The sequence below is a fragment of the Siniperca chuatsi genome, linkage group LG17 (genome assembly GCF_020085105.1).
Source record: "Siniperca chuatsi isolate FFG_IHB_CAS linkage group LG17, ASM2008510v1, whole genome shotgun sequence".
Taxonomy (NCBI): domain Eukaryota; kingdom Metazoa; phylum Chordata; class Actinopteri; order Centrarchiformes; family Sinipercidae; genus Siniperca; species Siniperca chuatsi.
Window position 1 is genome coordinate 12688106 of NC_058058.1, and position 26263 is coordinate 12714368.

Here is a 26263-nt window from a genome sequence, read left to right on the forward strand (position 1 = left end):
AGGGAAGGAGAGAGAAAAAGAAACAGAGAGAGGGGGTCTGACAATCGCATTAGCCAGACTGCATGGTTGCATTTTTGGAAAAAAATAAAGAGAATGGTGTGTCTCCATCTGTGTTTTGTGTCTTATGTTTGTGTATGTTTGTGTGAGAGAGCAGAGAAAGAACTCTGCTGATATTATCTAGTTCGTCATTCACTTTCTAATGTGATTTCACTCTATACATCACACACGCATGCATACACATACACAAGCACACGCACACTCACACAAGAAGACCTTGAATGTCAGACACTCTCTGTTTCATCTCGCTTTCACTTTCTGTAAAATATTTCTGGTTTTACCTCATAAATCTCAAAACACATAAATCCAGAGATAAATTATTATACTGGAGTCTGTATGTGTGTGCATATGTGTTGAAAGTTTGTTTCTGCAGGAGTGAAGCATTACAAATACGATTTTGGAGAGGAAGCAGAAGAGAAAGGGAATGGTTCAAGGTTTATTTACATAACATGATATTTGCTCTTTTTATGTCGGCTGCATTTTTATCAAGAAGCTCTATACAAAACCATGAATGCACACACTGTTTCAAAAGGTTCTTTCATTTTCTTTATTGTCATTGGTGAATGCCTTTTGGAACAACATATCTCATTGAGACCAAAAACGAAAAGGGAGAGGTTAGACTTGTACTTTGCTTTGTGATCAATAAGTGATAACCTAAAAAATACAAAGGCAAACTGCTTTGCGAAAATTAAAAAGCCTTTAATAAATGGGCTTAGCGCCTACGCGTTTCAACTCAGTCTTCTTCAGGGCATATCTTGTTGAATTGAAATTTGACAAAGATATGTCAAGCCGCACACATTAGCAGAACATGCAGCCAAGAACATTTGCGGGGGGGGCAACAAAGATGCAAATATGTGGGGGTGTGGCCAACTTTTACAATTTTGATACCAAGAGGCACAAGTGCAACCATGGTGCTAAATAATCCAAAAAGGGGTTGAAGCAAGATGAATAATGTTAAAAGGAGGAATATGTTATTAGTAGGTGGCAATGGAGCAGGCTTCAGTCATTGCCAATCTCTGTGGCAATGTCAGCTAAAGTGACACAGAAATTACGCTGAAATTAGACATATTTCCCTGTTACATTAAAGCCACAGGAAGCAATTTCAACACATACGATCATACAGGCGCAACATTTTGTATACTCTCATGGAGACGAGAAAAACTTGTAGTCCATTCATGCAAGTCATAAATGTATTTGTGTTAGTTGATGAATAGTTGTTAGCTAGCAAAACTGTAATTGGTGTCACTGAACCACTAAATTCTTCTTCTGGTGTTACCAAACATCTTTACTAGTGTGGGGCTGATCCTGATTTGCATGTATGCGGAAAATGCAAGACATTTTTTGGACAAGATTTGGATTTGTGATCTGGGTAGCGGAGAAGCATAAATGTGATTAAGTGTATACAAAAGTGTACAAAATCGCATCTGGATTGTATCTGCAATGGAGACACAGTATAAATGGGGCCTAATGAATAAGAACTTTTATTGTAAAAATGCACAACTAGACTTTGGTACAACTAAAGAGAGATCACCTTCGGACTGTACACTGTGTGCCATTATTTTAAATTTGCATGTCACAAAAATGCTATGTGGGGATGGTTCTACACTCATGATATTGCCATTAATACTACTACCAAACCCTCTTCCCTATTTTGCATTTTTATCTGTTTTCAGGATTGCAAGATTGCAGAAAGAGCATATATTGCTACACATATATAAACAATATAGCACAGTTTCAATGCTATATTGTTTACAGTAGCACAGCTGAAAAGTTTGCATGTGAACGTGCAGAAATAATTTCCTATTGAGGTTGGTGACACACTGCTTCATTATACACACATCATGCAAACGTGCTTACTGTATGTTGGGTAACTTTGTAAAGGCAGATAAAAGATGGGAAGGGGAAGGGAAGTCAAGAAGGGCAGAAAAAAATAGAAAAGAGAGAAAGGAAGATAAATAAAAAGAAAAGCGATGAGAGGAGAGAATGACCGAAAATAGGAAGGCAGCAGAAACAGAGAAATACAGATTAGATATAGATTAGGAACATAGGGAGAGATTAAAGAGATGGTTGGGGGCTTTTAAGAAAGTGGCCACCATTTGTGGACTAGATGAGAGAGAACGAAGAAAAAGGGAGTAAGTCAGTTGAGAAACGAGAATCAAGACACGAAGAAGGGCCAACTCAAAGAGACAGGGGAAACTGAAAACAGGGAAAGCAAATTTACAGGAGAAATAGAAGCATGCAAGTAGGGGTGAAGCACAGTGTTGATGAGCAGACAAGTGGAGACAGACAGAATGATTAGCGAAAAGTGCATGTACAGGAGGGGAACCAATGCAAGTTAGCAAGTGGTAATAGGAGACGGGGTGGGAGATGGCGAAAAAAAGAGTAGAGATGGAGAAATAGAAAGATGGGAAGAAAGGTTAGGAGAGGGCAGACAATGAATAGAATAAGAAAAGGAGGAAGTGAGTGGGTGACAGAAATAAAGAGGAAGATGGAGGGATGAAAAGATGAGGTGATAAATTAGGTCCATAATGGAGGTTAAAAGCAAGGTAGGAAGGAGAAGAAGAAGATGAAAGAAGGGTTGAGATGAAGAGCAGAGAGAGGGCTGAGAGAGGGCAGGTTCTTGAAGAAACTGCAGGGTTTTTTGCTGATAGAAAACTTGATAAATTAAAATGTGGAGACAGAAAAAAGATGAAAGGAGAGATTGAGAAGAGATGAGTGCAAGGATGGGGCGGGAGAGTCTCTGCATTGTGTGAATGTTTAAAACACTTTATCAAAATTGGAGATGCTTGCTGGGCTAAAATTTCAATTCTGAGGTTTCCTTGTTTGTGACAGGTAGAGGTCAAAATTTCTCTTCAATCACATTAGACAGTAAGAAATTACTTTTAGCAACAAGTACAAATATTGCTAGGAGAACATTGCATTTGTCTCCTATGTTAAGTATTTTCTGACATTCCTCAAGTGTCGTCTTTGTATTATGAAAGATAAGGCAGGAAGCACAATAAGTGGGGAAGGAAAAAAATACGGTACACACAGCTCTGAGAAATGAGTAAGGATCAATCCGCAACTAACAGCTTACTAATGAAAAGCTTTTAAATTGGTTACATAAAAATAAACAAGATGACGTAATACTGAAATATACAAAAGATTTCTTTATGTAAGCATCACAAATTTCCCTCTGACTGCGGTGGAGGGGAGAGAAGGGGTAAGAAGAGTGATAAACGTGAATGTCGGTTAAAAAAAGAAAGGGATTGTAGAAAAAGAAAAGCAAAAAGATCAAAGATGGAAAGTGGGAATTAGGGCACAGAGGTGAAAAGGAAAGGATGTGAGACAAAAGAAAGGGTGATGGGGAAGTAAAAACAAAGGTAGCTGTATGAATGCCAGGGAAAGGGAAAGGTGGAGAGATGAGAAGAACTAAAGAGGAGAGAGGGAGAAGAGAGATTTAGGTGGATAAATGCCGCAGAGGAAGACAGAGAAAGTTGGGAGGAAGTGTGTAAGGGAGGTGGAAGTAAAGAGGGAAGATAAGAAGAAGGTGGGTGACTTAACGCTAGAGGAAAGAATGGTACGAGTGGACTGAGGGAGGAGGATAGATGAAAGAGGAAGGAAGGAAGGAGGGAGGCGAAATTAAAGAAAGAATGGTAGCTGCAGGACAAGAAAAAATGTGTCGCAGTGGCAACAAGAAGGTTTGGCTCTTTTCCATACCTGAAAAAAAACTTGGCCTACCATTCCTCCTTATCGCCTCTTCCTCATTTAATTCAAGGAATCTCAAAGCTGAAGGCACACCTGGGCAGTTGTGTAAAAGCTTATTTTTGGAGGACACACTCAAACATGTGGTGTTCAGATTAAAAGCAGCCTTGCCTCCCTACTTGACTCCTGTTTTATTGTTCACCTATCTGTACAGAAACCCATTTCTGTATTATTGGTTAGTTGACTAATGCTCACTTTCTTGGTATACACTTTGATCTTGTGGCTTGATTTATTTAAAAGCCCCTATCGAGTAGTGGGTGTTAGTGCAGCCTTTCTTTATATTTTCAAATAATGGAGAGTTGTTTATGTTTTGCCTCAGAGGCTTTATGCCAGACAGTGGTACTGGTAAGAGCAAACATCAGAGATAGGAGTGTAATCAAACTGGCAAAGTATAAATAGTAAGAGAAATTACTGAAAGTCATTATGTATGTCTCACATGGCATACAGCAGTTGTAGTTTAGAAGATGTATTAGAATGTTTTATTGTATTACGCCCAGGCCACACCGCCTACCTGAGCAGCGCGTATGCGTCGTGGAACCTCTTGCTTTTCATTTCGGCGCCCATGTTAACAGGTTAGAGCAGCCACAAAGCCCGCGTACAGCAGCACGGCTCAGGCACTGCATGTCATCTAGAGATTCACACGCGGTTCTTAGCAAAAATGAACAATGAAAATGATCTATTGATAGTCATATTCAGAGTCCAAAATTAACTTTTTGGCTCATCTGCCAATGGCAGGTAAACTGAGAAAATGTATTAGTTTTTAGTATGCAAACTCATCTTTAGTATCTCTTTAAAGAGACAATTATGAATAGATAACATTTATTCTGAACTTCTCATACTGTTCCCACACCTCATCATCAGACAAGTCTTTGTCACCCCTGTTCTCAAAGCTGGAGCAACAGATCACAAATTTTGACCCCAATTTCTTTTTTCACCAAGCCCAAAATTTACCCACATTTGGCGTTTGGCAGGTGTTAATTTTGGACCCTGGTCATATTGACATCATACCAGCACTCAGCACAATATGCACTTATTTCTGTGTTTAATTGATGAATGTGTCTGTTTAACACATCAATATGCTAATCTCTTTGTTGCTATAAGTTAACAAGCTGAAAGGCCTTTTGTGTAGTCAACAAAAGATTATTATAAGTATTGTTTTTCCTGAATATTTACTGTCTGGTAATTTGTTTTTAATGTTAACACATTTTTCTCTGTGTTTCTACAGGCTAACAGGGTTCCAGGTTCCTTCCCCTGTCACCAGTACAGGAAATGTCTTCTCTTTGAGGTTGACCAGTGACTTTGCTGTCTCTGCACATGGCTTCAAACTCAACTATGAAGGTCAGAAAGTTTGTGTATGCATTTGTGTGTTGGTTGGTATGTGAGAAAATAGGCTGTGCTTCAAGGTTCACCTCTATAGTTAAGAAGAATGAACAATGTGAATAACAACGGCTCTGGCTACTTACTAAATGTCGGATAAAAATTCCACCGCTAAAATAGGACTGTGAGCCATGTAAGAAAGAAAGAAGGACTTTCAGACAGCCAAAACTCCGCCTTGGTAGACCCTTTGTTTTTGAAAGTAATTGAGCAGGTGCATTGTGTGTTGTTTACCTTAAGCAGCACCTGTTGATATTTGCCAGATACATTAGAGAAAGCAAAATACCACACATAGGGTAAACATAAGGTTATGTTTTTAATGTTGTTTTAGGTTGTTGTTTTTTTTTGCAACATTTTACTTTAAGTCCCCTTTTTAGCATTTATAAGCAGTACATAAACATTTAATAAATTGTTTATAACACACTGTAACGTAGTTGTAAGCAGATATAAGGGCATTTTAAGTGTTTATGAATGTAAAGTATTTGTCAACAATTATAAATTCTCCAGTGAAGACATATTTTATACGAATGAACACTGTGTTTTACTTTTTTGTCATTCATTATTGTTTTTACACCAACATCTGGTTATGGGAGCCCACAGGAGGAGTTATAGTTGTTGACAAATACATCATTAAACACTTATATCTGCTTACAAATACATTATAGTGTGTTACAAACTATTTATTAAATGTTTGTAAACTGTTTGTATTAGGGGACTTAAAGTAAAGTGCACCTTTTTTTATGCTGGTGCGGCCGTACAGTAGAGTGCATGATTTCCATGCACTGTACCATTTTCACAGATGAAAGAAGAGATATGATAAGTGATGGTTAAAATTAGAACACACTATGTATCAGATATTAGATAAGAAAAACTTTGATGTCCTCAGCGAGGCGATTAGTTCCAGAGCATAAAACAGAAGAGCATAAAGCGGTCTACCAGAGGCACACATGACACTGAGCAAACCAACGAAACAATTAAGTACACAATTATGTGGTTCCTTGCTATTCACTGAGCAGATATTTGAGATATCAACAGCTGACAAGGTGACAGTACTGTCTGACCCACATGGCTCAAATACATATATGACCCCATACAGTATGTCATTTAAAAGGACACAGTGCAAGACATTCATTTAGGCAGCAGATAATACGCATTAAATATTAGGTTTGAGAAAATGCACATTACGCATAGGTATGAAATCAACACTATAATCATACACTTTCAGAGGTACACAGATGGTGTATGAGATGTAGCCATGGTCGTGTAGTATTTATTTAGTAGTCCTGTGTACTGCTGGGATATTGATACTGAATGTGGATTATTACAGAATGTGCTGTAACCAAGGTAGTACTGGTGATGGGTTTTTCAAGAAACTAAAACCATAATAAAATAATTAATTTTAATAAAAGGCACACATACTTCAAGCAGTTTTTTGAATTACAGTCAGCCATTGAGGCCCATAGTCACAGTGGGGAATGTTCACTATAAAGAAATGGTGTCCTATATTCAGGCTTCCGTGCCAAATAAACACTGCAACAACTAGTTTCACTACTTACTTTCACTCTCAGTTAGTGATAAATGTAAACCTGCAGCTTATTCCATGGAATAAGACTGGTTAGCGCTGGCTAAGATTACAACAGAATTGGAGGCATGGCAACGGTCACTGCTACTATTTAAAAAATGTTGTGTTTTCTATTTACATCTGCAGTACCTAATAATTCTTGCAGCAGCAGAAGATATAAATATTATCACCCATTTAACAAATGAGCCCTTCATTATTATAAAATTTAACAGATAAGTTTATTAGCAACCAAATTTAGTGTTTTGTTGAGATATTTATCCCATACGTTGCTATGCCTTGTGTTCTTTGTGGTTTTGAGGATGTTTTGTAGGATGGTCTTTGCTGGAGCAAGTGTTAAGAGGCTTTATTGCAAGAGGTGGTACAGTAACATAGGCCTTTTTTCACAAAAGCCATTTTGACATGTCACAGCAGGAAAAGCACAGGTGTAAATAATCAAATTAATGATGCCAAATTCCATTTAGTTTCTTCAGTTTCAGAGTCCTGGTATTGTTCATGCTGGTTCACTATCACATTGTCATGGCTAACTGGGAAACTTGAATAAAACACAGCCATCGATAATGTGATTAGCAACATGTGCTTTTCCTGCCATGACAAGTCAAAATGTCTGCTGTTCACTAACTTGCAGATGACAGCTTGTTTACATTCACATGCGTGCACAGACACACAGTGTTTGTCACAGCTGGTTGCTGCTGAAACAATACACTGCTTAACTGTCTCTCTGTGTGTCCCTCTGCATCCGTCTATGGGCCTTTGTGCTTGTCTGTATGTAGGTTGGATGGTTGGTTGATGGGTGTTCATCTTGTTGATAAGTGTGTCTGGTGCGCCGCATAATGACAATATCACTGATCACTGCAAAGTGCCTTGGTTTAAGTCTGCAGACATGCTGTGTCTCACTTTATGTGTGTGCATGTCAGTGTGTGTTTGTGCTACTTCTATGTCCAAGCAGTTGTCCCAGATTTATTCCCTGGCACAAGTTCTACTTGCTACTTGGCCCATGTTTATTCTGTGTGATCGTGCGTCTGTGTGTGTGTGTGTGTGTGTGTGTGTGTCTGTGTGCGAAAGAGTTTGCTTTCAGCGAGAGCATCCAGGGGACTTATCTGAAGAGCCCCTGCTGCTGATACATTCATTACTGTTTAACTTACTCTGTGTGTGTGTGTGTGTGTTTGAGAGGGGGAGTCGGTGAGACAGAGAGGCAGGCCACACGCATCTACTAAAATGCAACATTACGCTGATGATCTGTCTGTATTTCTATATTCAGCATCTCATACTGCCCACATCACACAGCTAGGCTGTACATTTATACAGTCAGGAGGAGATTTTCTCAGAAAGAATGATCCACCCTGGTTTGGATAATATTTGGCAAGTCAACCTCAGTCCATGTAATCCTTCTGCCTAATCTGTTACTGGAGCCATTTCAGATTTTCACAGGTATCGCCATAGCATTTTTAGAAAAGAACTGAGTAAAAAATACCTGCTCATCATCATTATTGGTGGAAGTGTTGTCTGTTGTTTAGAAGCACAACTCTTATTTTCAGCGAAATTGTAAAAAAGGTAAACCACGAGAAATAAGAACTCCAGAAATCACTGGTTAAATCATAGGTCTCTCTCTCTCTCTCTCTCTGTATCTCCATCTCTCTCTCACACACACAATAAATATATATATATATATATATATATATATATCTTTACAAACGTTTACATGAAAATTTTTATTTTTACCACTGACCTCTGTGACTGAAAATTTTAGGCAAGCAAGTATTGAATTGAACCAACACTACCATCATTAGACTGTATTTAACATAAAAGTTTGTATGTGGGTTAAAATCTGTTTAACGAGAATGAGATAGCATAAATGCTTATTAATATCATGTGTAAATAGGGTCTTAGAGTTAGACTACTCCCCCCATGTGTGATGTCAGCTTTAATTGTGCAATATTCTCTGTTTAATACTCCTGTGCAATATACTCTGTTTTCAGTTTAATATTCCCCGTTTATTGATATTTATTAATACTTATATTACTGCTGTGCAATATCCACCGTCTAATAATCTGGTTAATCTGCTAACTTGACAGTACTCATTTTTGCACTATTACTTATTACTTATATTATTACATTGTATTATACCGTACTATACTTATCAACCTGTAAATCCACTTTTGTACTTGACACTTACTTTAGCTTTTATACTTTATATCCACTTTTGTACTTAATTTATCTTAGCTGTATTATAGTGTATTAGATTTTGATTTGCACATCTCAAAATTTCTTACTAGAAATAATTGTCTCATTGCGGACTTATTTTATTATTATTTCTATTTTTATTCTATTAATACTTCTCTTCCTGTGTGCATTGACGTGATAGTGAGCAGCTGTAACGTTTTCCCTCGGGGATCAATAAAGTATTTCTGATTCTGATCCTGCAATTTTATCGCACGTACATTTTAATCTAACAGAGCAAGAGTTTATCAAAACTAATTTAATTTCTACTTATTTTGATACAAAGATTTGTCCTGTACAAGATGAAGTAAATTGGAGCATGAGAACAATAAGCGGATTAGTTCAGCATCAGTGAGGAGGTGTTTTTACCAAACTGCTGTTTAGAGGAAGCCAAGGCGAAACTCTGGATTTACCAATAGATGTACGCTCCAACCCTTTGGTCATGAGTGCCAGGTTGGGACCGAAAGAATGAGACCAAACTGAGTTTCCTTTACAGCGTGACTGGGAAGGAGCTCTGAGTCCTTCACATTGAAATGAGCTGACATTATTTGGGCCTCTGATGAGGAAGCCTCCTAAACATTTTGCTGTAGAGTTATCCCAGGCACATCAAACTGGGAGGCAACCCTGGGGCAGACCCAAAAGATACTGGAGGGATTTCATATCCCACCTGGCCTGTGAACGCCTCTGGACTTTTGCCTCAGGAGCCCAGGAGGAGCTGCTTTGCTTAGCCTGCTGCTACTGCACCTTGGAGGTGGATATGCTTTGGAAAAAGGATGAATGAATGGATGGATGTATTAACATACTGTACTGTGGGATCTAAGCCAAAAACAGTGGTATAGAATGCAGTATGGATTATATCCACGTTATAAAACAGAAATCCATGAAAAAGGTTAATTCATTGATTGCTCTATAGGATGGAATTTTGCAAACGAGCAGTAGTGTGGCTCTACCCTTTTCAGTCCGTCATGCATGGTGGGATACACTTTGATGGGATTGTTGGACTCCTTGAATATTCCTTCCCCTTCCTCTGAAGACTGTCAGGTCATAACTAATTAATTCACCAGCACATACCATACAGTGTGTATATGTGCATGTGTGTGTGTGAAACAGAGAGAGAAAGAGAGTGATGTATTATTTAGCATGATGTCGAAGGCAGTTTGATATTGTGCTGATGAGATGGAATCACAGATTATCACAGCACTTAGACACACACACGCACACACTCTCGCGTGCACACACACACACACACTGTTCTTTCTCAGCATGATCATTGTTGAAGAATTATTCTTTTTTTTCCTCTTACTCCTCCTCCTCCTCTGTATCCTTCTGCTCCACCTTCTCCTTGTTTGTCCTCATTCATCTTCTCTCCTTTTATATGATTAGATTTTACCTTATTTGACTTGTGTTTATTATATTAACTGAATTAGGAAAACTAAAGTAAATAGTAAACAAAATAGTAACAAAATAGTGACTATTGCATTCTGTGATCTGCTATGTCACTGCTAATTTGCTCTTAAGAAGATATCATATAAAAGTACATTCATTGGTTTGACTGATATATGCAGTAGGCGATTCGAGGGGGGATGAGGGGGGATGCCATCCCCCTTGTTAGCAAAATGACCAAAATCTGTCCCTGTTGTTAACCTGCTCAAAAGATGCCCTGTGCTTTGTCTCATAGTGGTGCTTCACATTGCTGCTTTTAATAATCGCCACGGTCTGGGGACATATGAGACACACTGATTTTGAACTGCCTGTGGGAGGATTGAACATGTAAAAGTCTGTCCATTCCTGATTAAAAGCTCTGTTTTCGCTGTCTACTTTTCTCTTTTTAGAGCACGTCATGTGAAATTATCTCTCTGACTCGTCTCTACTCTCTGTGTGTGTACCTCACTCACTGACTCGACTCACGGGCTGCTAAACCAGTGCCGTAAAGGCGAGAAAAGCTGCGCCAGTTAAAATAGAAACGCTCCGTCAAAATGGAATGGAATAGAGAAAGTGACAGATGCGGGGTCAGAAATGAACAGAGCTTGGAGCAAAAGTGTCCTTGAATGCTCATAAACATTTTTTTGCTGTTCTCACTTGTTATTTTTTTTAAATAAAAAAATCTTTGTGCCACATATTGAGTGTTTATTTGACAATATAACATAATAATTATACATTATTTCAGAGTTTTGCCCCTAAAAATCAGTTCAAGGGCAAAAAATAGGCTTAATCACAAATGTACCTTACCCACATTCATACAGTATACATTTAGTGTCTCTGTTCAGAGACACAGACATGCATAGAAGCACATACAGACATGGACATGCATACCGTACACACGCAGACACACAGCTCCCAGATGTAATAATTTTCTTCAGAACATGGACCAGAGAACATGTTCTTCATCCTAGAACATGCTGCCATGTGACTGACAAGTCAGCAGAGATTTCACTTCACTCCTCTCATCCCCAGTCTTTCTTCACTTCTTCTGTCTTTCCTCCTCTGCACTTACAATATCTCCACTGCTTGTTTTTCTCCTCTCTGTAACAGTAAAACACTTATTTTACCTTCATTTACATGTACAGTACCAGAGAGAGTTTACATAGCGCCTCAAGAAGGCATAAACAAAGACTAATAAAATATAGAAGAGGGAGATGAAGAAAAAAATAGATTCACTGGAAAATGGTTAAAGCTGCAAAACACACTCAAAATGTTTCTTTTTTTGTAGTAAACAACAGCAGGAACAACAGGTTTCCACATAGTCTATCAAACACAAATATAATCAGACACATTAAATACAATCTTATAAAGGTGACTTTATTTTAACTAATGGCCTGGATTCCTTTTGATGGTTGTTCAACTGTAGTAGCTGAATTCTGAAGGAAGTGGAGATTTAAATTCTTACTGAAGCAGGGATGGAGAAAGTTGCATTGGTCTAAATATAATAAGGTTAAAGGAGGGATGACCTTTTTCGATCTGTCTGCTCCCTATCCTTCATCTTTTTTTGGAGTCGAAATTGTATTTTTGAAAACAAACAGAGGTTGGTGGCAGCAGGTTAAACACTTTGGGAGCTCTCACTGGCCAGATGTCAGTGGCATTGATGGACCATTCTCCATCTGGGCATTTATCCATCAGTTCCACATAATACCATGGAGACGTTTACAGCCAATCCAGTGACTTTCTGGTCACACACTCATTTACTCAACCTATTCCGCTACCATCTTGATATATATGATTTAGATTTTCTAGGAGGGAGCTAGTAGAAATCTTAACTTCACTCTGAGGTCAGAGCTCACAATATCAGTAAAATAATGTTTGTCCATAATTTTATGTCAGCTACATGAGCTATAATAAATTACATAACCCTTTTGGGTACTGTACCTGTGGATTACAGGATAGCTTTTTGACATTTTCTATTTTACTCTGGTCAAGTCACATTATCAGTTCTTCTGATATTACATTCTGGTGACATTAGAGAAATCCAATCATGCTCAAGATTTGGGCATGACAAGACAGTAAAAAATACTAAACAAGAAGGCGCTGTGGGTCATAAATTGTCTAGATTGGATTTTTTTGTCAAAGTAAAAATGACTGCAGACACGGAATATTGTTGTGCTTATTTCTACTCGCTCACCCTCCTGTAAATAGGAAATGTTTGGCTTTCATTTTGGAGTTGCTATTTAGACTCTAAATAGTGTGCTGCTGTTTTTGATAATAGCAGTTAAGTCTGTTTGAAATTCAGTTTAAAAAAAGATGAAGCACCTATTCAAGTCAAACTTTTTCCTCAAAATCACACTACAGAAAAGCTGATTGTTCGTCTCTTTTTTTCCAGACTAGACTGACTTCAACATTGTGTGCCTACAAATGATAGAAATTGAATAGGTAATAAACCCAGCAAAGTAGTAGGAGGCCAAGATGAAATGTTTTGGGCAGTGATTTTCACAAGAATTATTTATAAAGGAAATAAAGGATATGGCTATTATGAATGGGATTGTACTTGTAAGCCACATAAACACAGATGATTGTGTGTGCTATTATATAATGTTTAGCTTTTAATTGGATCTTTGTGTGTCTTGCAAACTTTGTCTTTAAATACAGCCCTGGCTGAAACAAAAAAAAACACACTTTATGTATAAATCAGCAGCCACCCACAACTTGTACAGTATTCATTTTATCTTCTGATGTACATTTATACATTTGGCCACCACTTTCTATTTGTGTAACATTCAGCTGCTTTGGAGCTAATGCGCAGCTTATACTTCTAAACTGTTTGATTTAACAAGCAGCCTAGAAAATCAGGAAGGGGACCAGGATTAAATTATGGCAAATTTGGCCATTTGCCTGTAAGGTCATCGCTCCCTGTGACTCCATAAAACATGTGGTCAATAGCCACCCTGGTCATCTGTTGACAAAATTAAAGTTTGATGCAGCATCAGTGAAGGGTAACGTTTTAGTTAGAACAGGGTTTAATTGCTTTTCACATTAGAATTCAGTAAACATAAACATATTTCATTAAGAAAGCTTTCCTAAATTTTTCATCTCCTGCATCAATTATGTTTCAGGCTCGATAACTATTTGCCAGTCACAGCAGTAAACACAAGCCAGCGACATTCAATCCTCACATTGATGAGTCTGATCAGACTATTGCATGCATGGCCACTGAAACCGGCTCCACAGAGGAAACACTTTATGAAATGTGAAATTTGAATGATTGTGCAGGTGATGGGCATAGTTCTGGTCAAAACTGAATAGTAGCATCTCATGGGGCTAAATCTCAGTTAGTAAAGCGTTTGCATCCATATCTAGAGGCAACCATTAAAGGGGCATTCTACCATTTGTTTCTGAGTCTCTGATCCCTTATCAGCACTTGATTGATTGATTTTGATTCTAGTCTCTTCGACTTGAACATGATCTGAGTGTAAAAGTCAAGTTTGTGTGTGTGTGTGTGTGTGTGTGAGTGTGTGTGTGTGTCTGCTTACATCTGAGGGCATGCATCACACACACTTTGAACAGTATTTGTGTGTTTTTGTGCGTCTGCGCGTGCATGCATATCTGATTGAGGCTCTGGCTGTGGCTCCTCTGATCATTATCAAAGATACCTGAGGGGACTGACAATATCCACTCCTCTATCTATCATCCCTCCATCTGTCTGTCTGTCTTCTTTCTCACTTTCTATCATTCAGTCTTTCTCTCCCTCCCTCAATTCAACAATTGAAACCAGGTCAGTTAGTGGCATCATGGGAAAGAGAAGGTGACCCTAAGTTTGGTTGAAGGAGCTGTACCTTGATAGGATCTTGAAGGTGATAATATATAGTAATATAAAAAATATATAAATTACTTAAATTCTAGATATACAGATGCTTTACAAGTACAAAACATTCCCATTTTTTAAGTTGTAACATTTTGTCATTGCAAGTTGTAGGATTTTATAAGAACATAGCAGGAATAAGCTTTTAGTCTATCTGTCCCAGATTGGGATGGAAGTATAATCCTTTCCTTTTGCCCAGTTGTGATGATGATACTGCCTTTTTGTGTAAATATTACTGGGGTTTTTTCAGGTTTGCGTAGGATTGTCTGATTTGTTGATAACCTTACATGCATTCATTTACTCTATTTTTGCTATGTGATAGATAAATAGACCACAAAACATATTGGATGCAGAAGGAATTACAGATCTTGCTGTTGTGCTTCAACAATTTAGAACTACACTGATTGGTCAGGGGAGGAAATACAGTTTCTAGTGACAACAAGGTAATTACACATGTACACATATATGCACATTTTTAACACAACTATCTGCTTTTCTTTCTCCTTATTCTGTATCTGTATTTACTTCTGTCCGTCCCTTTTTCTCATATATTTAAAATGAGAAGGAATGTGTCAGTTCTGTCATTGGAAAAAAGGGGTTTTACAGTCCTGGAGAATTGTGTATATATGTGTGTGCCTGTGCCTGTACATAATATAAATGCATGTGTCCTACGTATTCCCATGTGTTTATAGCAGGTAAGTGTGAAGTATCTGAGATTTGAGAGGTGAGGAAAGGAGTAAGATGGAAGAGGAGCATACTGTATATAATGAGAAATGAAAAGCAGTGAGGAGAATGTGAAATTAAAGGAAGGAAGGGAAGAGAACTGTAAGAGAAAAAAGAAGAGAAGAAAAAAAAATAGAAAAGCAAATCTGTACTGAGGGAGCAAAAGAGAATAAGGAATAGTAAAGGATTGAAGAAGAGAATAGGAGCTCCCTGTAATAATGTAATGTGCTCTACGCTTTCTAGTTCAACAGGAGAAATCAATGCTGTTTTAAAGCTGTGTGTGAGAGTAAGTGTGTGTGTTCATTATCTACAGTGGGAATGCAACTCCTCAATGCTCCAACCGCTGCAAGATCAGCTACAACACAGGGGCATCAATCAAAACAATCACACACATGCACACACAGCAGATGTGAAGATCACGGACTATGTCCCAAAAGCATCAAAACACAATGAAAAATCATGAATTATACAAATGTCAGCAACCACCAGTACCTCCTATACCTATAAATCAGTGATTCTGGATTTCTGACAATGTTCTTATCTGTAGTCATAGCGTCATGCAACATTTGCAACCCACTGGAGACTAAAGTAAGCCACAGATTATCTAACAAACCACACGCCTGTTGACAGGACTGTGACAGTTATATATCTCATTGTGGCATTGCACTCTTTTAAATATTTTACTTTATAGTATTGCATTGTTGTTTTCTCAGTCCCAATCTCATGAAAATAACAAAGTACCGCGAAAACCACCCCAAACTTTATTGCAAGTATAGAGAACATCGAATACATGTAATTTAGCATCATCTTACTCTGAATTATTGTTAATGACAGATTACATAGGAAAAGGGCTGCCAGATCTTTCATTGTGTGGATAGGCAGGATAGGTGAGTGACACTAAATTAAGTAAAGTAATTACTTCAGCATTACGGCAACCCTCTAATACTTACAGCAACAAACAATTAGTGAGGTTTTCAGTGTTATACAGAAAGAAGTGGGACTCCACAAGGTTACCTGCATTGTCAAAAATAAACATTAGCTTGTTATCTGAATTGTATATAATTTTATAATGGTATAGTGCAAAATATCTGCCAAATTTCTGTGTCAGGCCCTCAACGACTGTCCACATAATGTATCAATTTGATGTCTGGATAATGTAATTACAGTAAATGGCTGCCAAACGTCTTAGTATCTGGCTAGGCAGGATAATGTAGGTGCCTCACATCACAGAAGTCCAGCAAATGACAAATTAATGTGATACCTGGATAAAACTAACTAATTCGATGATGGATTTATATTAAGAAGCTGCCAAATGTTTAAGTGCCTGGAAAGGATAGGTGTCTAACATCAAAGATTGTCCAAAAAATAGTCATCAGTCTGATACCTGGATAATCTAATCAGAGTAAAGTGTAAAGTCTTTCAGTGCCTAGATTGACAAGATTGGAGTTTGACACTAAAAGAAGTCGAGCAAATAATATATTGACCTCATACCTGAATGATAATAACTACTTTTATGATGGAATTATAGTGAATAGCTACCAAACCCCTCTGTGCCGGGACAGGATAGAAATTACATGAAATGATATATTGATCTGATATTCAGGTCAGTCAGACTGCTGGCCACCTGGCTAAAATATAGGCTATCCCGGTACATAGTTAATATCAGTGTGTGTGTGTGTGTGTGTGTGAAAGTGTGCATATGTGCTGCAGTAGTGTGTGTGTGTGTGTTTGTGTGTATGTGAGTGCGTTGATAATAATACGGCCTCCTGGCCAATGTCAGTCCATTATTCAGCTTTATATCAGCCAACCAATCAAACGGCCTCCCTTCAGGGTCACCACCTCGGCCCATCCAATCAGCTCCTCCTGCCAAGCAGGAAGGAATGTCACCTGATTAGCATAACCAGAAAATGAGCAGGGTCATGCTGACATGGCAGTTTCTGATGCCGTGAGTCAGACAGCACTCCGAGGCAGCATTTAGATAGAATGTATACGTCAACGCTGTCAGCCAATCAAAGAGGATTTTCACCAAATGTAACACCATCCCATAAAATGTGATAAGGAACATCGACAGAATGATCTCTAACCTCCTTGAGCTGCTTCTCATCAGCAGATTTCATTATTTAAGGGCATTCCATGGGGTTTTTCTCTCAATATTTAATCGTCTAATTAATTGTTAAAATGACTATCAGCGCTGTATTCTCCAGCCCTTGTGCTCTGCTTTCTATCAGCAGATTTTGTTATTTCACTTTCCCACTGCTTTTAGTAGCTTAACTACTGTCTCATAGAAAGGAGAACTGCAGTATAGCAGAGGAAAGTGCAGTAACACAGCACTATAGTTTTGTTCAAGAACAACTGATTCATTTTTTTCCCCTCTAAAATTGATGGCTTTGATAGTTTGAGACTTAGAAAAGTTACTTCACAATGAATGTGTTAACGTAAGATATAATAACTAGACTATTGACCTTATCCTAAATAAGACAGGGTTGCCATGTGTTGCTAATAGGGCTGGGTATCAGTACAAGATACCTTTAAGGTATCGACCGAAATAACGCTGTACCAAGTAGTATTGAAATGTCTCCAGTCAAATGATACCTGCATTCAATCCTTTTTATACCCACATCTAGAAAAAATTGCTACTTGTACGGTTTTACTTGCAGCCAGTCACCTCAAGCATTCTTCGATTTAATGCGACGTGTGATTGGTCCACTACGGCAGTTACAGCTAGCAACTACATACAGCGGGCTGCCGCCGGGCTGCCCCCCCCCGCACACATAGAGCTCCTCATCCTCCAGCGGGCTGGACCTGGACCCAGGTCCAGATCAGTGTATGGAGTGCTGGTGGAGTGTAAAGGTGTGTGGCAACCCGCCTTGCGGACACCCAGCCTGTCCTCTCTGCCTAGCCCAGAGACACTCCAGCAGCGAAGCCGGCTCCGGAGGAGAAGTGATCGCGAGAGGAGCGGCCGGCAGGCCAGGCAGGAGGGACTGCGACAGCCGAAGAGATCAGTGTGTTTACCGGGGAAACTTCAGCTCACAATCCACCACAGCACCACTGGCTTTGCGTTTGGGTTTTTTGCGGTTGGTTTGTGAAACAGACACAACCAGCACTTCACAGCCTAATACAACCTCTATGCTTGACTCAAACTGTTAACTCAGTCATTCAGAATTAACGTTTCCCATTACTCAACACTGATAAACCAGGCTGGTCTGTTGTGCTGGCTCTCTACACTTATCTCGTGCAATAAATTGAATTAAAGAACACTTTCAAAATGTATTCATGTAAAAATTATTTGGATGGGGAGGAGTGGTGGCATTTTATGCAACTGAACGCTTCCATTCACATGATAGGTATCGAATGAAGTATTCTCTTGGTATCGGTATCATTTTAAGGGTACTGGTTTTGGTACTGGCATCAAAAATTTTTAAACGATATCCAGCCGTAGTAGCTAATGGAACTGTTTCCACAAATTTTACAGTACTTGCTGTAGAGCATCGCCCAATCCTGAATGAAAATTCCTACTTACAGATTACATCATAACATGAAGGCTTACCCACAGTAACATCAGACCCTATCTTCTTATGATGTCACTACTTTGACTTGACATTCTTGACATCTTGTAAATTTATTGAGTATTGTCATTATTTACAATTGCAAAAATATATATTTTCATGCAAAAATTCCGCAACCAGTCTCTAAAATACAGATTGTATATTTTAACAGTGTTTTAACTTTTTCTCCCTCAGGTTTTATTGCTATTAGGATAATTTTGTGCACAGTTCATTATTATTTTGATATTGATGTAAAAGTAAGTAAAACACACTATGAAACAACTGCAAAGCCCATATTTAAATCTTTGGGGACAATATTATCTAAACAACATATTTTGATCACTTTCAGTTAGCTGTGGAGCAAAAGCAAGTAAATCTCATTAAAATAACTCCTTTACTTTGCAGCAGATAAGAGACAGAGTTGTCTTGTGATGTCTGTGTCTGTCATAACAGATAGTTGCAATTATTGAAGTTTTGTCCTGTGATTAAAAAGAACAATTTTTGTACAAACTTATTCCCCAGTGACTGTGCACCCCCAAATGCACATGAATACGCAAACAACAGACACACACACACACACACACACACACAAAAATTCAATGCCATCATGTGCTATGAGTGAAATATGTTAGTCTTCCGCAGAGAGAACACTTGTTGGGTTGTGGTTGATGTTAGATTACAGTACTGCACTAATGGTACAAACACTGGTGACAGAGGAGGAGATGGGACGAGGAGGGAGATGAAAGAAGAAGAAGAGATTAAAAGGGACAGGATGGAAATGAGTTGAAAGAACTGAAGAGGCCAGCTGCTTATGTCTTGAATTGTACTTCAGTGTAAAAGCTTCAACCATACTGTACATTTTGATGTCACTTCAACAAGAATGATTTTGAAAGCCAATGCTAAACCTTCCATTGATCAGCTTTTGGATCAGGGCCCATGCCAGGTATTTAAACCAATCAACTAAAACAGCTATAGCAGCTTTTCTCATAAAGTCAAGGAACATGGTTTTTGGATCCTTATCCTTGTTGAACTTCAGTGCTAACATTTTTGTGCAAGGTAGAACCTGTTAATTTAGGTGTTGATTTTCTGCAGCCCTCATAATTGCGAGTAACATTAATGAGAAAACAAGCCAGTTGTGTGTGGTTCGCCTGATGTGGTATTGACCTACTTATTTCAGTTTGTTCTTTAACCTTTATTTTGTCGACAGGAAAGTGAGGTAATGCAATATTTACATTCTGTTTGGTTTTCAGACACTATATAATCACTGCCTTTATATGCAGGATGATTACTCAGCTGTGTCTGTGTTGGTTGGTTAGTTTCACAGTTAAGGTGAGCTTGGTAGCTTTAAATTTTTGTGTATGTATATGTGTGTGTGTTTGTGTGTGCCGGTATCTGTCAGTCAGCTTTCCAGGGGGTCTCTTGATGTTAAATTTAATAAGTCACGCTACAATAACCACAGCTATTAGATATCACACACATTCTGGCACACACACACACCCACAAAGCTAGCTAGCTCACCTCGACTGTGCAACCAAGCAACACACACACAGATGTTGTCAGCACTGAGTGGTGACTCTCATGCACACACACTCAAAGACAAACTCTCTTTTATTAAATATGCACAGTATACACCAGAGTGTGGCTGAAGTTGTCAGTCACTGGAGACACACACACAATGACTGACAATGACTGTCTCCACAGGCAATAATCTGTACATGGGTTACCAGTTAATGTTTCATCCACCACTTAACAGCATTAACCTTGCATAGCCCTCAATTGCTGTCTGCTCACTTGGTGTCAGTTCACTCAAGTACAAGCAAAAGGCCTGTCTGAAGGTATTAGAGATATAGGAAAGTGACAACAGTAAGAATTCCACTAGTTAACCCTCGAGACAGCACTGTTCATTACACCCATAATACTAACTGTCAGGTGGCACAATCAACAGCATTAACAGTAGTAGAGCTACAAAGTTTGTTTTGAGGATAGAGCTGGAGGAAAGGCCTTGGGGTCATTAAGATAAAAAAGAGAGGGTGAATGTGCTGAGCAAGTTTCTTGGTGAAACATCTTGTGTGCAAAGTTAGAGGAAAGCTTATGTAGTGTCCAGAATGGAAAATAGTTCATCTTCAGGGGGAGCATCAATGTGATCAGTATATTTATGGAAATATTCACATTACATTTTGATGTGCCTTGTGTACATGTAAACATTTTGACCTGATGGTCGCACTAACAGAAAGATCAAAGGGCCACTAAAATCAATTAATTACTGAATTATTGGGTGGGGATCATGAATCTATACCAAATTTCATGGCAGCATTGCCATTAGATGAATGTGTTGGATGGACAAAAATGAAGACAGCTGTTTTACAGTATTGTCTCCACCACTCATTATCCAAAATAGAGTGTATAACTATTTGTGTGTTTGCTATTTTCAATGCCCTGAGAGAGAATGTGATACTGTGGTGAAGAAGTAGTGAGTGGAAGTTCAAGTTTATTTGTAGAGCACAACTTCATACAAAAGCTATTTATATTGGTGGAAGGGTGGCACTGGAGGTTAGTTGGGGCATGATGGTGAGGAGTCAGCGTTTGGGTGGGTTTGAAATGGCAAATGGAGCTGAACGTCTGCCAGCTCTGGAACAACATGTCTTTATCCCATCAAGTAAACCACCAGTTCTGTAAGATTCCTTTTGTATAACCTCTTTTCTTCTCGTCTCATCTCTTCTCTTTGTCCTCTCTTCTCTTCTATAATAAATAAATAAAGCTGAGCTTAAGGTCATAGTTTTGTTCATAGTTATCTGACTGAGTATCATTCTGACAATGGCTGATAGTTACAAACCTTAGACAAAAGAGAGGAGATGGATTGAAAGACAAAAGAGGAGATTAGAAAAGAAAGTGTGTGTATGTGGTAGGGGAGAGAAAGAGTGCTCTGGTATTCATCAGCACAAAAAGGTCTTCTGAGAGGACACACTGATTTACTCAGTTCTTTTCAATGACAACTATGGCATCTGATTCGTTTTTTGAAAACCTTTCTCTCCCTCTCTCTCTCGCTCCCTCGCTCTCTTACGCTCTCTCTTTCTCTTGCTTTCCATAATGGATATTGATTTAGTCTTAGGAGCATACAGTAAGTTTCTATCTATTGCACCAGTTGTGTCTTGCTAACCTCTTCTGCTCTCTCCTCTCTCTGTCTCTCTCACAACCTTTGAGGTGAACCTATCTTTCCAGATGACAGTGGTGTGAGTGTAAGTACAAATCTGTGTGTGTAAGTGCAGGTATGTGTGTGTCTGTGTGTGCATGTGTCACAGTGCAGTGCAGCTTTAGCAGAGTGACAGTGATGTCAGACACGTAACGATTTCATATTGGCTGTTGGCCCCCGAGGCCTAACGACCCGTTATTGATCTGACCAATTAGCATTCACACCTTTAATTAATACTGAAGCCTGATGTGCACGCACGCACGGACACACACACACACACACACACACACACACACACACACACACACACAGAACGTTTTAATTAATAGTGAGGAGAGGGGTGGCTGTGAGAAGAGATAAGAGAAGAAGAGAGGAAAAGAGGACGCAGGGAGATATGGATGTGTGAGACAGAGAAGAGATGGGTTAGTTCAAGAGAGAGGAAAGCAAATCAGGACCCTGCCTCAATTCAGTGCCGCCCCTTCAAATAAGGCCTAATGGTATGTCAGAACTACTGACTTTTGAGAATATAAACAAACTTACCTTTGTGCATTGAGAACATTGCTATTAGCTTTACATCTATAGGTGTAATCTTCAGTGTGATACTGTGGACATAATGAAAATCAGTCCATCTAACATACACACTTTGTTAAACTGTTGTAAAGTAAATAAATACAGTGCTGGACACAAAGACAATGCAACCAGGTGCATTTCCCAGCATTGTAATTGCCAAAAACCCCAATGCATCTCCTTAATATGACCATTGTCTACAGTAAGTCGGTGTAATAAAAAGCTGTCTGTGTTTTTGCACTGCCTGTAAACACTGGACCTTGTACCATTTTGTTTGATCAAGTCTGATGGAGCTGATTTGTTCTGGTCTTCAGGAAGACGGAGTTAGCCCTTTCAGGTCAGATCAAACAATAACAGATAGTGGTATTTTAGTTTTTCTTTGTATGTATGTATGTATGTATGTATGTGTGTGTGTGTGTGTGTGTGTGTCTAATGAAGTTCTGTTGGCAGGATGTCTTTAGGGGGCAATCTAATGGTTTATTGGACCAGGCCTCAGAGAAACATTGATCAGCGCATCAAGGAGCTATACCTACATGGACAAACAGATACAAACATAAACAAAACACACACACACTTGTCTTGTATATACACTTTCAATTTCATGCACGAACTGGCACACGCACAAACACAGGCACTTGAGCAGTGTGGAGGTAAAGGGCTTATAATTGACATCCCCATGTTTCTTTGTGAGCAGTCAGACTGGTGTCATTATCTGCTCATTCAATTGCATACAGTGAAATTGCAAGACTGGAAAAATCCTAAGTACATCTTTTCAACTGACGTTCATAGATGGATATTCTATCCACAAAAATTAGGTAATTGTGTTGGACATGGTTATTGTCTTCCTCCAAAATTATTAACTTGTTCCACCCAGTCTCATTAAATTGCATCCTCACCCGGCTGACTCTAATTGTATATTTCTATCATATGCAAGTTTATACTTAACTGCACTACATTTCAAAGAAGGACCATGCTATTCACTGCATTTATGTGAAAGTGTGTCCTTATTAGTTCTATTGATGAAATAATTTTGCTTGCACACTGGCCCATAAAATGAGAGAGCCAGTACAATCACTTTGTGGGAGCTGGGAGCACCCAGCTCCCGCTCTCAGTTTTTCCTCCCACCTCTCAGCCTGATCTCCCACTTCCCTGCTCATAGCTCCCACCTCTCACTTCTCAGCTCCCACCTCCCCTTTTAGTTTTCCCTCCCACATCTCTGCCTGACCTCCCACGTCCCTGCTTATAGCTCCCACCTCTTACTTCTCACCCCCTACCTTTCAGCTCCCACCTCACTGCTCCCAGCTCCCCTTTCAGTTTTTCGTCCCACCTCTCTGCCTAACCTCCCACCTTCCGGCTCATAGCTCCCACCTCTCAGCTTCCAGCTCCCAGCTCCCACCTCTCAGCTCTCCGTTCAGTTTCGCCTCCCACCTCTTAGCCTGACCTCCCTGCTCATAGCTTCCAACTCTCACCTCTCAGCTCCCACCTCCCACCTCTCAGCCTAACCTCCCACCTCCCTGCTCATAGCTACCAGCTTCCAGCTCCCACCTCTCAGCTTCCAGCTCCCACCTCTCAGCTCCCAGCTCCCACCTCTCAGCTCCCCTTTCAGTTTTGCCTCCCACCTCTCCCACCTCCCAGCTCTCAGCTCGGACCCGGTAGTAGCGAGCTTGCTACAGTTACATTACCATTAGCTAAAGATAATGCTGTGCATAGGTGTAGGGAGTAATAAATCATTCCCCAACTGGAAAGCCTGGATAAATGGCGAGGTGAGGGCTCTACTCAGAGACAAAAAAGCTGCTTTTCATCAGGAGACAAGGAAGCTTCCAACACTGCCAGAGCAAGACTGAAAGCTGGCATCAAGGAGGCAAAGCTAAGACATCAGGAGAGACTGGAGAGAGACCTCTGTACTTAGAACATGTGCCAATCAGCTAGTTGATGTTATTACTGACATACTGACCATCATCCCCGTACCTAAAAAGTCTGTAATGTCTAGTCTAAATGACTACCGCCCTGTGGCTCTCACCCCCATTTCTGATGAAAGTTTTGAGAAACTGGTTCTCCAGCACATAAAGAACAACATCCCAGCCAGCCTAGACCCCCAACAGTTTGCTTTCAGAACCAACAGATCCACAGAGGATGCCATCTCCACTGCCCTCCACTCAGTCTTCACACACCTTGAGAACAACACACTTACATCAGAATGTTGTTTGTTGATTTCAGCTCAGCATTCAACACAATCTCCCCCCATGAAACTGATTACCACACTCTGTACCACACTCAGATTGGCAGTCACACCTCCTCCACTCCAGTATTCAACACTGGAGCATCCCAGGACTGTTGCTTAGCCCCCTCCTGTTCACGCTGTACAGCCATGATTGGAGATAAGTGACGTTTGCAGATGACACCACCATCATCAGCCAGATTATAAACAACAATGAGACTTCATATCGGAAGGAGATCAACAATCTTGCAGAGTGATGCACAGAGAACAACCTACTGCTCAATGTCAGCAAAAGCAAGGAGCTGATCATTGATTTTAGGAAAAACGAGGCAAAGACACACGCCCCTGTCTACATCAGTGGAGCTGAGGTGGCGCAGGTGAATAGTTTTAGGTTCCTCGGAATCAGCACCACAGAGAACCTGACATGGCCCTTTCACATCTCCACCCTGGTCAAGAAAACTCAGAAGGAGAAGTGAAGTTTCGTAAGGAAATATTCCTGTGTCAAGTTCATATTAACTTTTACAGAGGAGCAATAGAAATCATCCTGACTAGAGACATAACAAACTGGCATGGGATGTGCACGTCCCAGAACCGGAGGGCTCTTCTGCAGCAGGTGATTAAAACCACTCAGAAGATTATTGGTATCAACCTACCAAGCATCAATGTTATCAGTGAGGTGCCTGCGCAGAGCCAAATGGATGTTAAAAGACAGTACCCACCGAGGTGGGAGCTTTGAGATGGGAGGTGGCAGCTGGGAGTTGGGACCTATGAAATGGGAGGTGGGAGATGGGAGCTGAGAGCAGCAAGGTGGGAGATGAGAGGTGGGAGATGGGAACTGGGAGCTATGAGCAGGGAGGTGGGAGGTGAGGCTGAGAGGTGGGAGGCAAAACTGAGAGGGGTAGCTCCCAGCTCCCACAAAGTGTTTGTACCCCTGCTGGAGAATGATGTATGTTTGACATTGAGCTGCCAGTATCATAAACCAAAAGCAGACAGAGAATAAGGGATACATTTTAGGCTAATCAGCAGTGGTTGAGACATACAAGGTTTAGTAAATATTATCAAAATATATATATATTTACTTTCATACTGTACTGTACACCAATATTTTCTGGGTATTTCCATGCCAGATTGGCAATCATCTGCCCTAATCAGTGATCATCAGTGATCATTGAATTGCCAAATAAGCCAGTTTTGGTCCTTAAGATGTCTGAGAGGATCACCAGTATGGGCACCAGGCTGCTTGAAGCTGCTTCGTGACTTTATTGAATACAGATAATTATTGTTCACACAGAACATCAAGGCACCACTAAGGCACTAATGCAGCTTTTACCTTCAGGGAGAGCGGTGTGTGTTTTATTGTCTGTATTGTGGCGTCTAATAAACCCAGAGAGACATTAAGGTCTGCTGCTCTGAGTCCACAATGTTTGATCTCCACTAGAAGCTACAATTATTAGCGTGTGTGTATTAACTGATCTTCAGAGCTGCCAGACGATCAAATGCTTTGAACAGCCGTTACTCTGTCTGGGAGCTCTCTTGTCTTCCCACTTTAACGTTCCCTCAGAATCTCACTGTCTCTCTCTGACATGCACACACACGCACGCACATGCGCGCGCGCGCACACACACACACACACACACACACACACACACACACACACACACACACACACACACACACACACACCTTCTGCTGCCACTTAGTCCTTTTCCCCTCCATTAATGTTTTCATAATTAATCATAATTACTTGTAATTACAC

At 39.8% G+C, this 26263-nt stretch overlaps 1 protein-coding gene across 1 annotated transcript in view; it reads left to right on the forward strand.

Annotated features, from left to right (window-relative positions):
- The window catches only part of csmd3b (CUB and Sushi multiple domains 3b), a 359142-nt gene that overhangs the window by 122249 nt on the left and 210630 nt on the right, over nucleotides 1-26263 (forward strand). The window contains exon 7 of the mRNA XM_044171541.1: nucleotides 5027-5139. Coding sequence (XP_044027476.1) covers nucleotides 5027-5139 — 113 coding nt within the window. The remainder of the gene's footprint in view (nucleotides 1-5026; nucleotides 5140-26263) is intronic.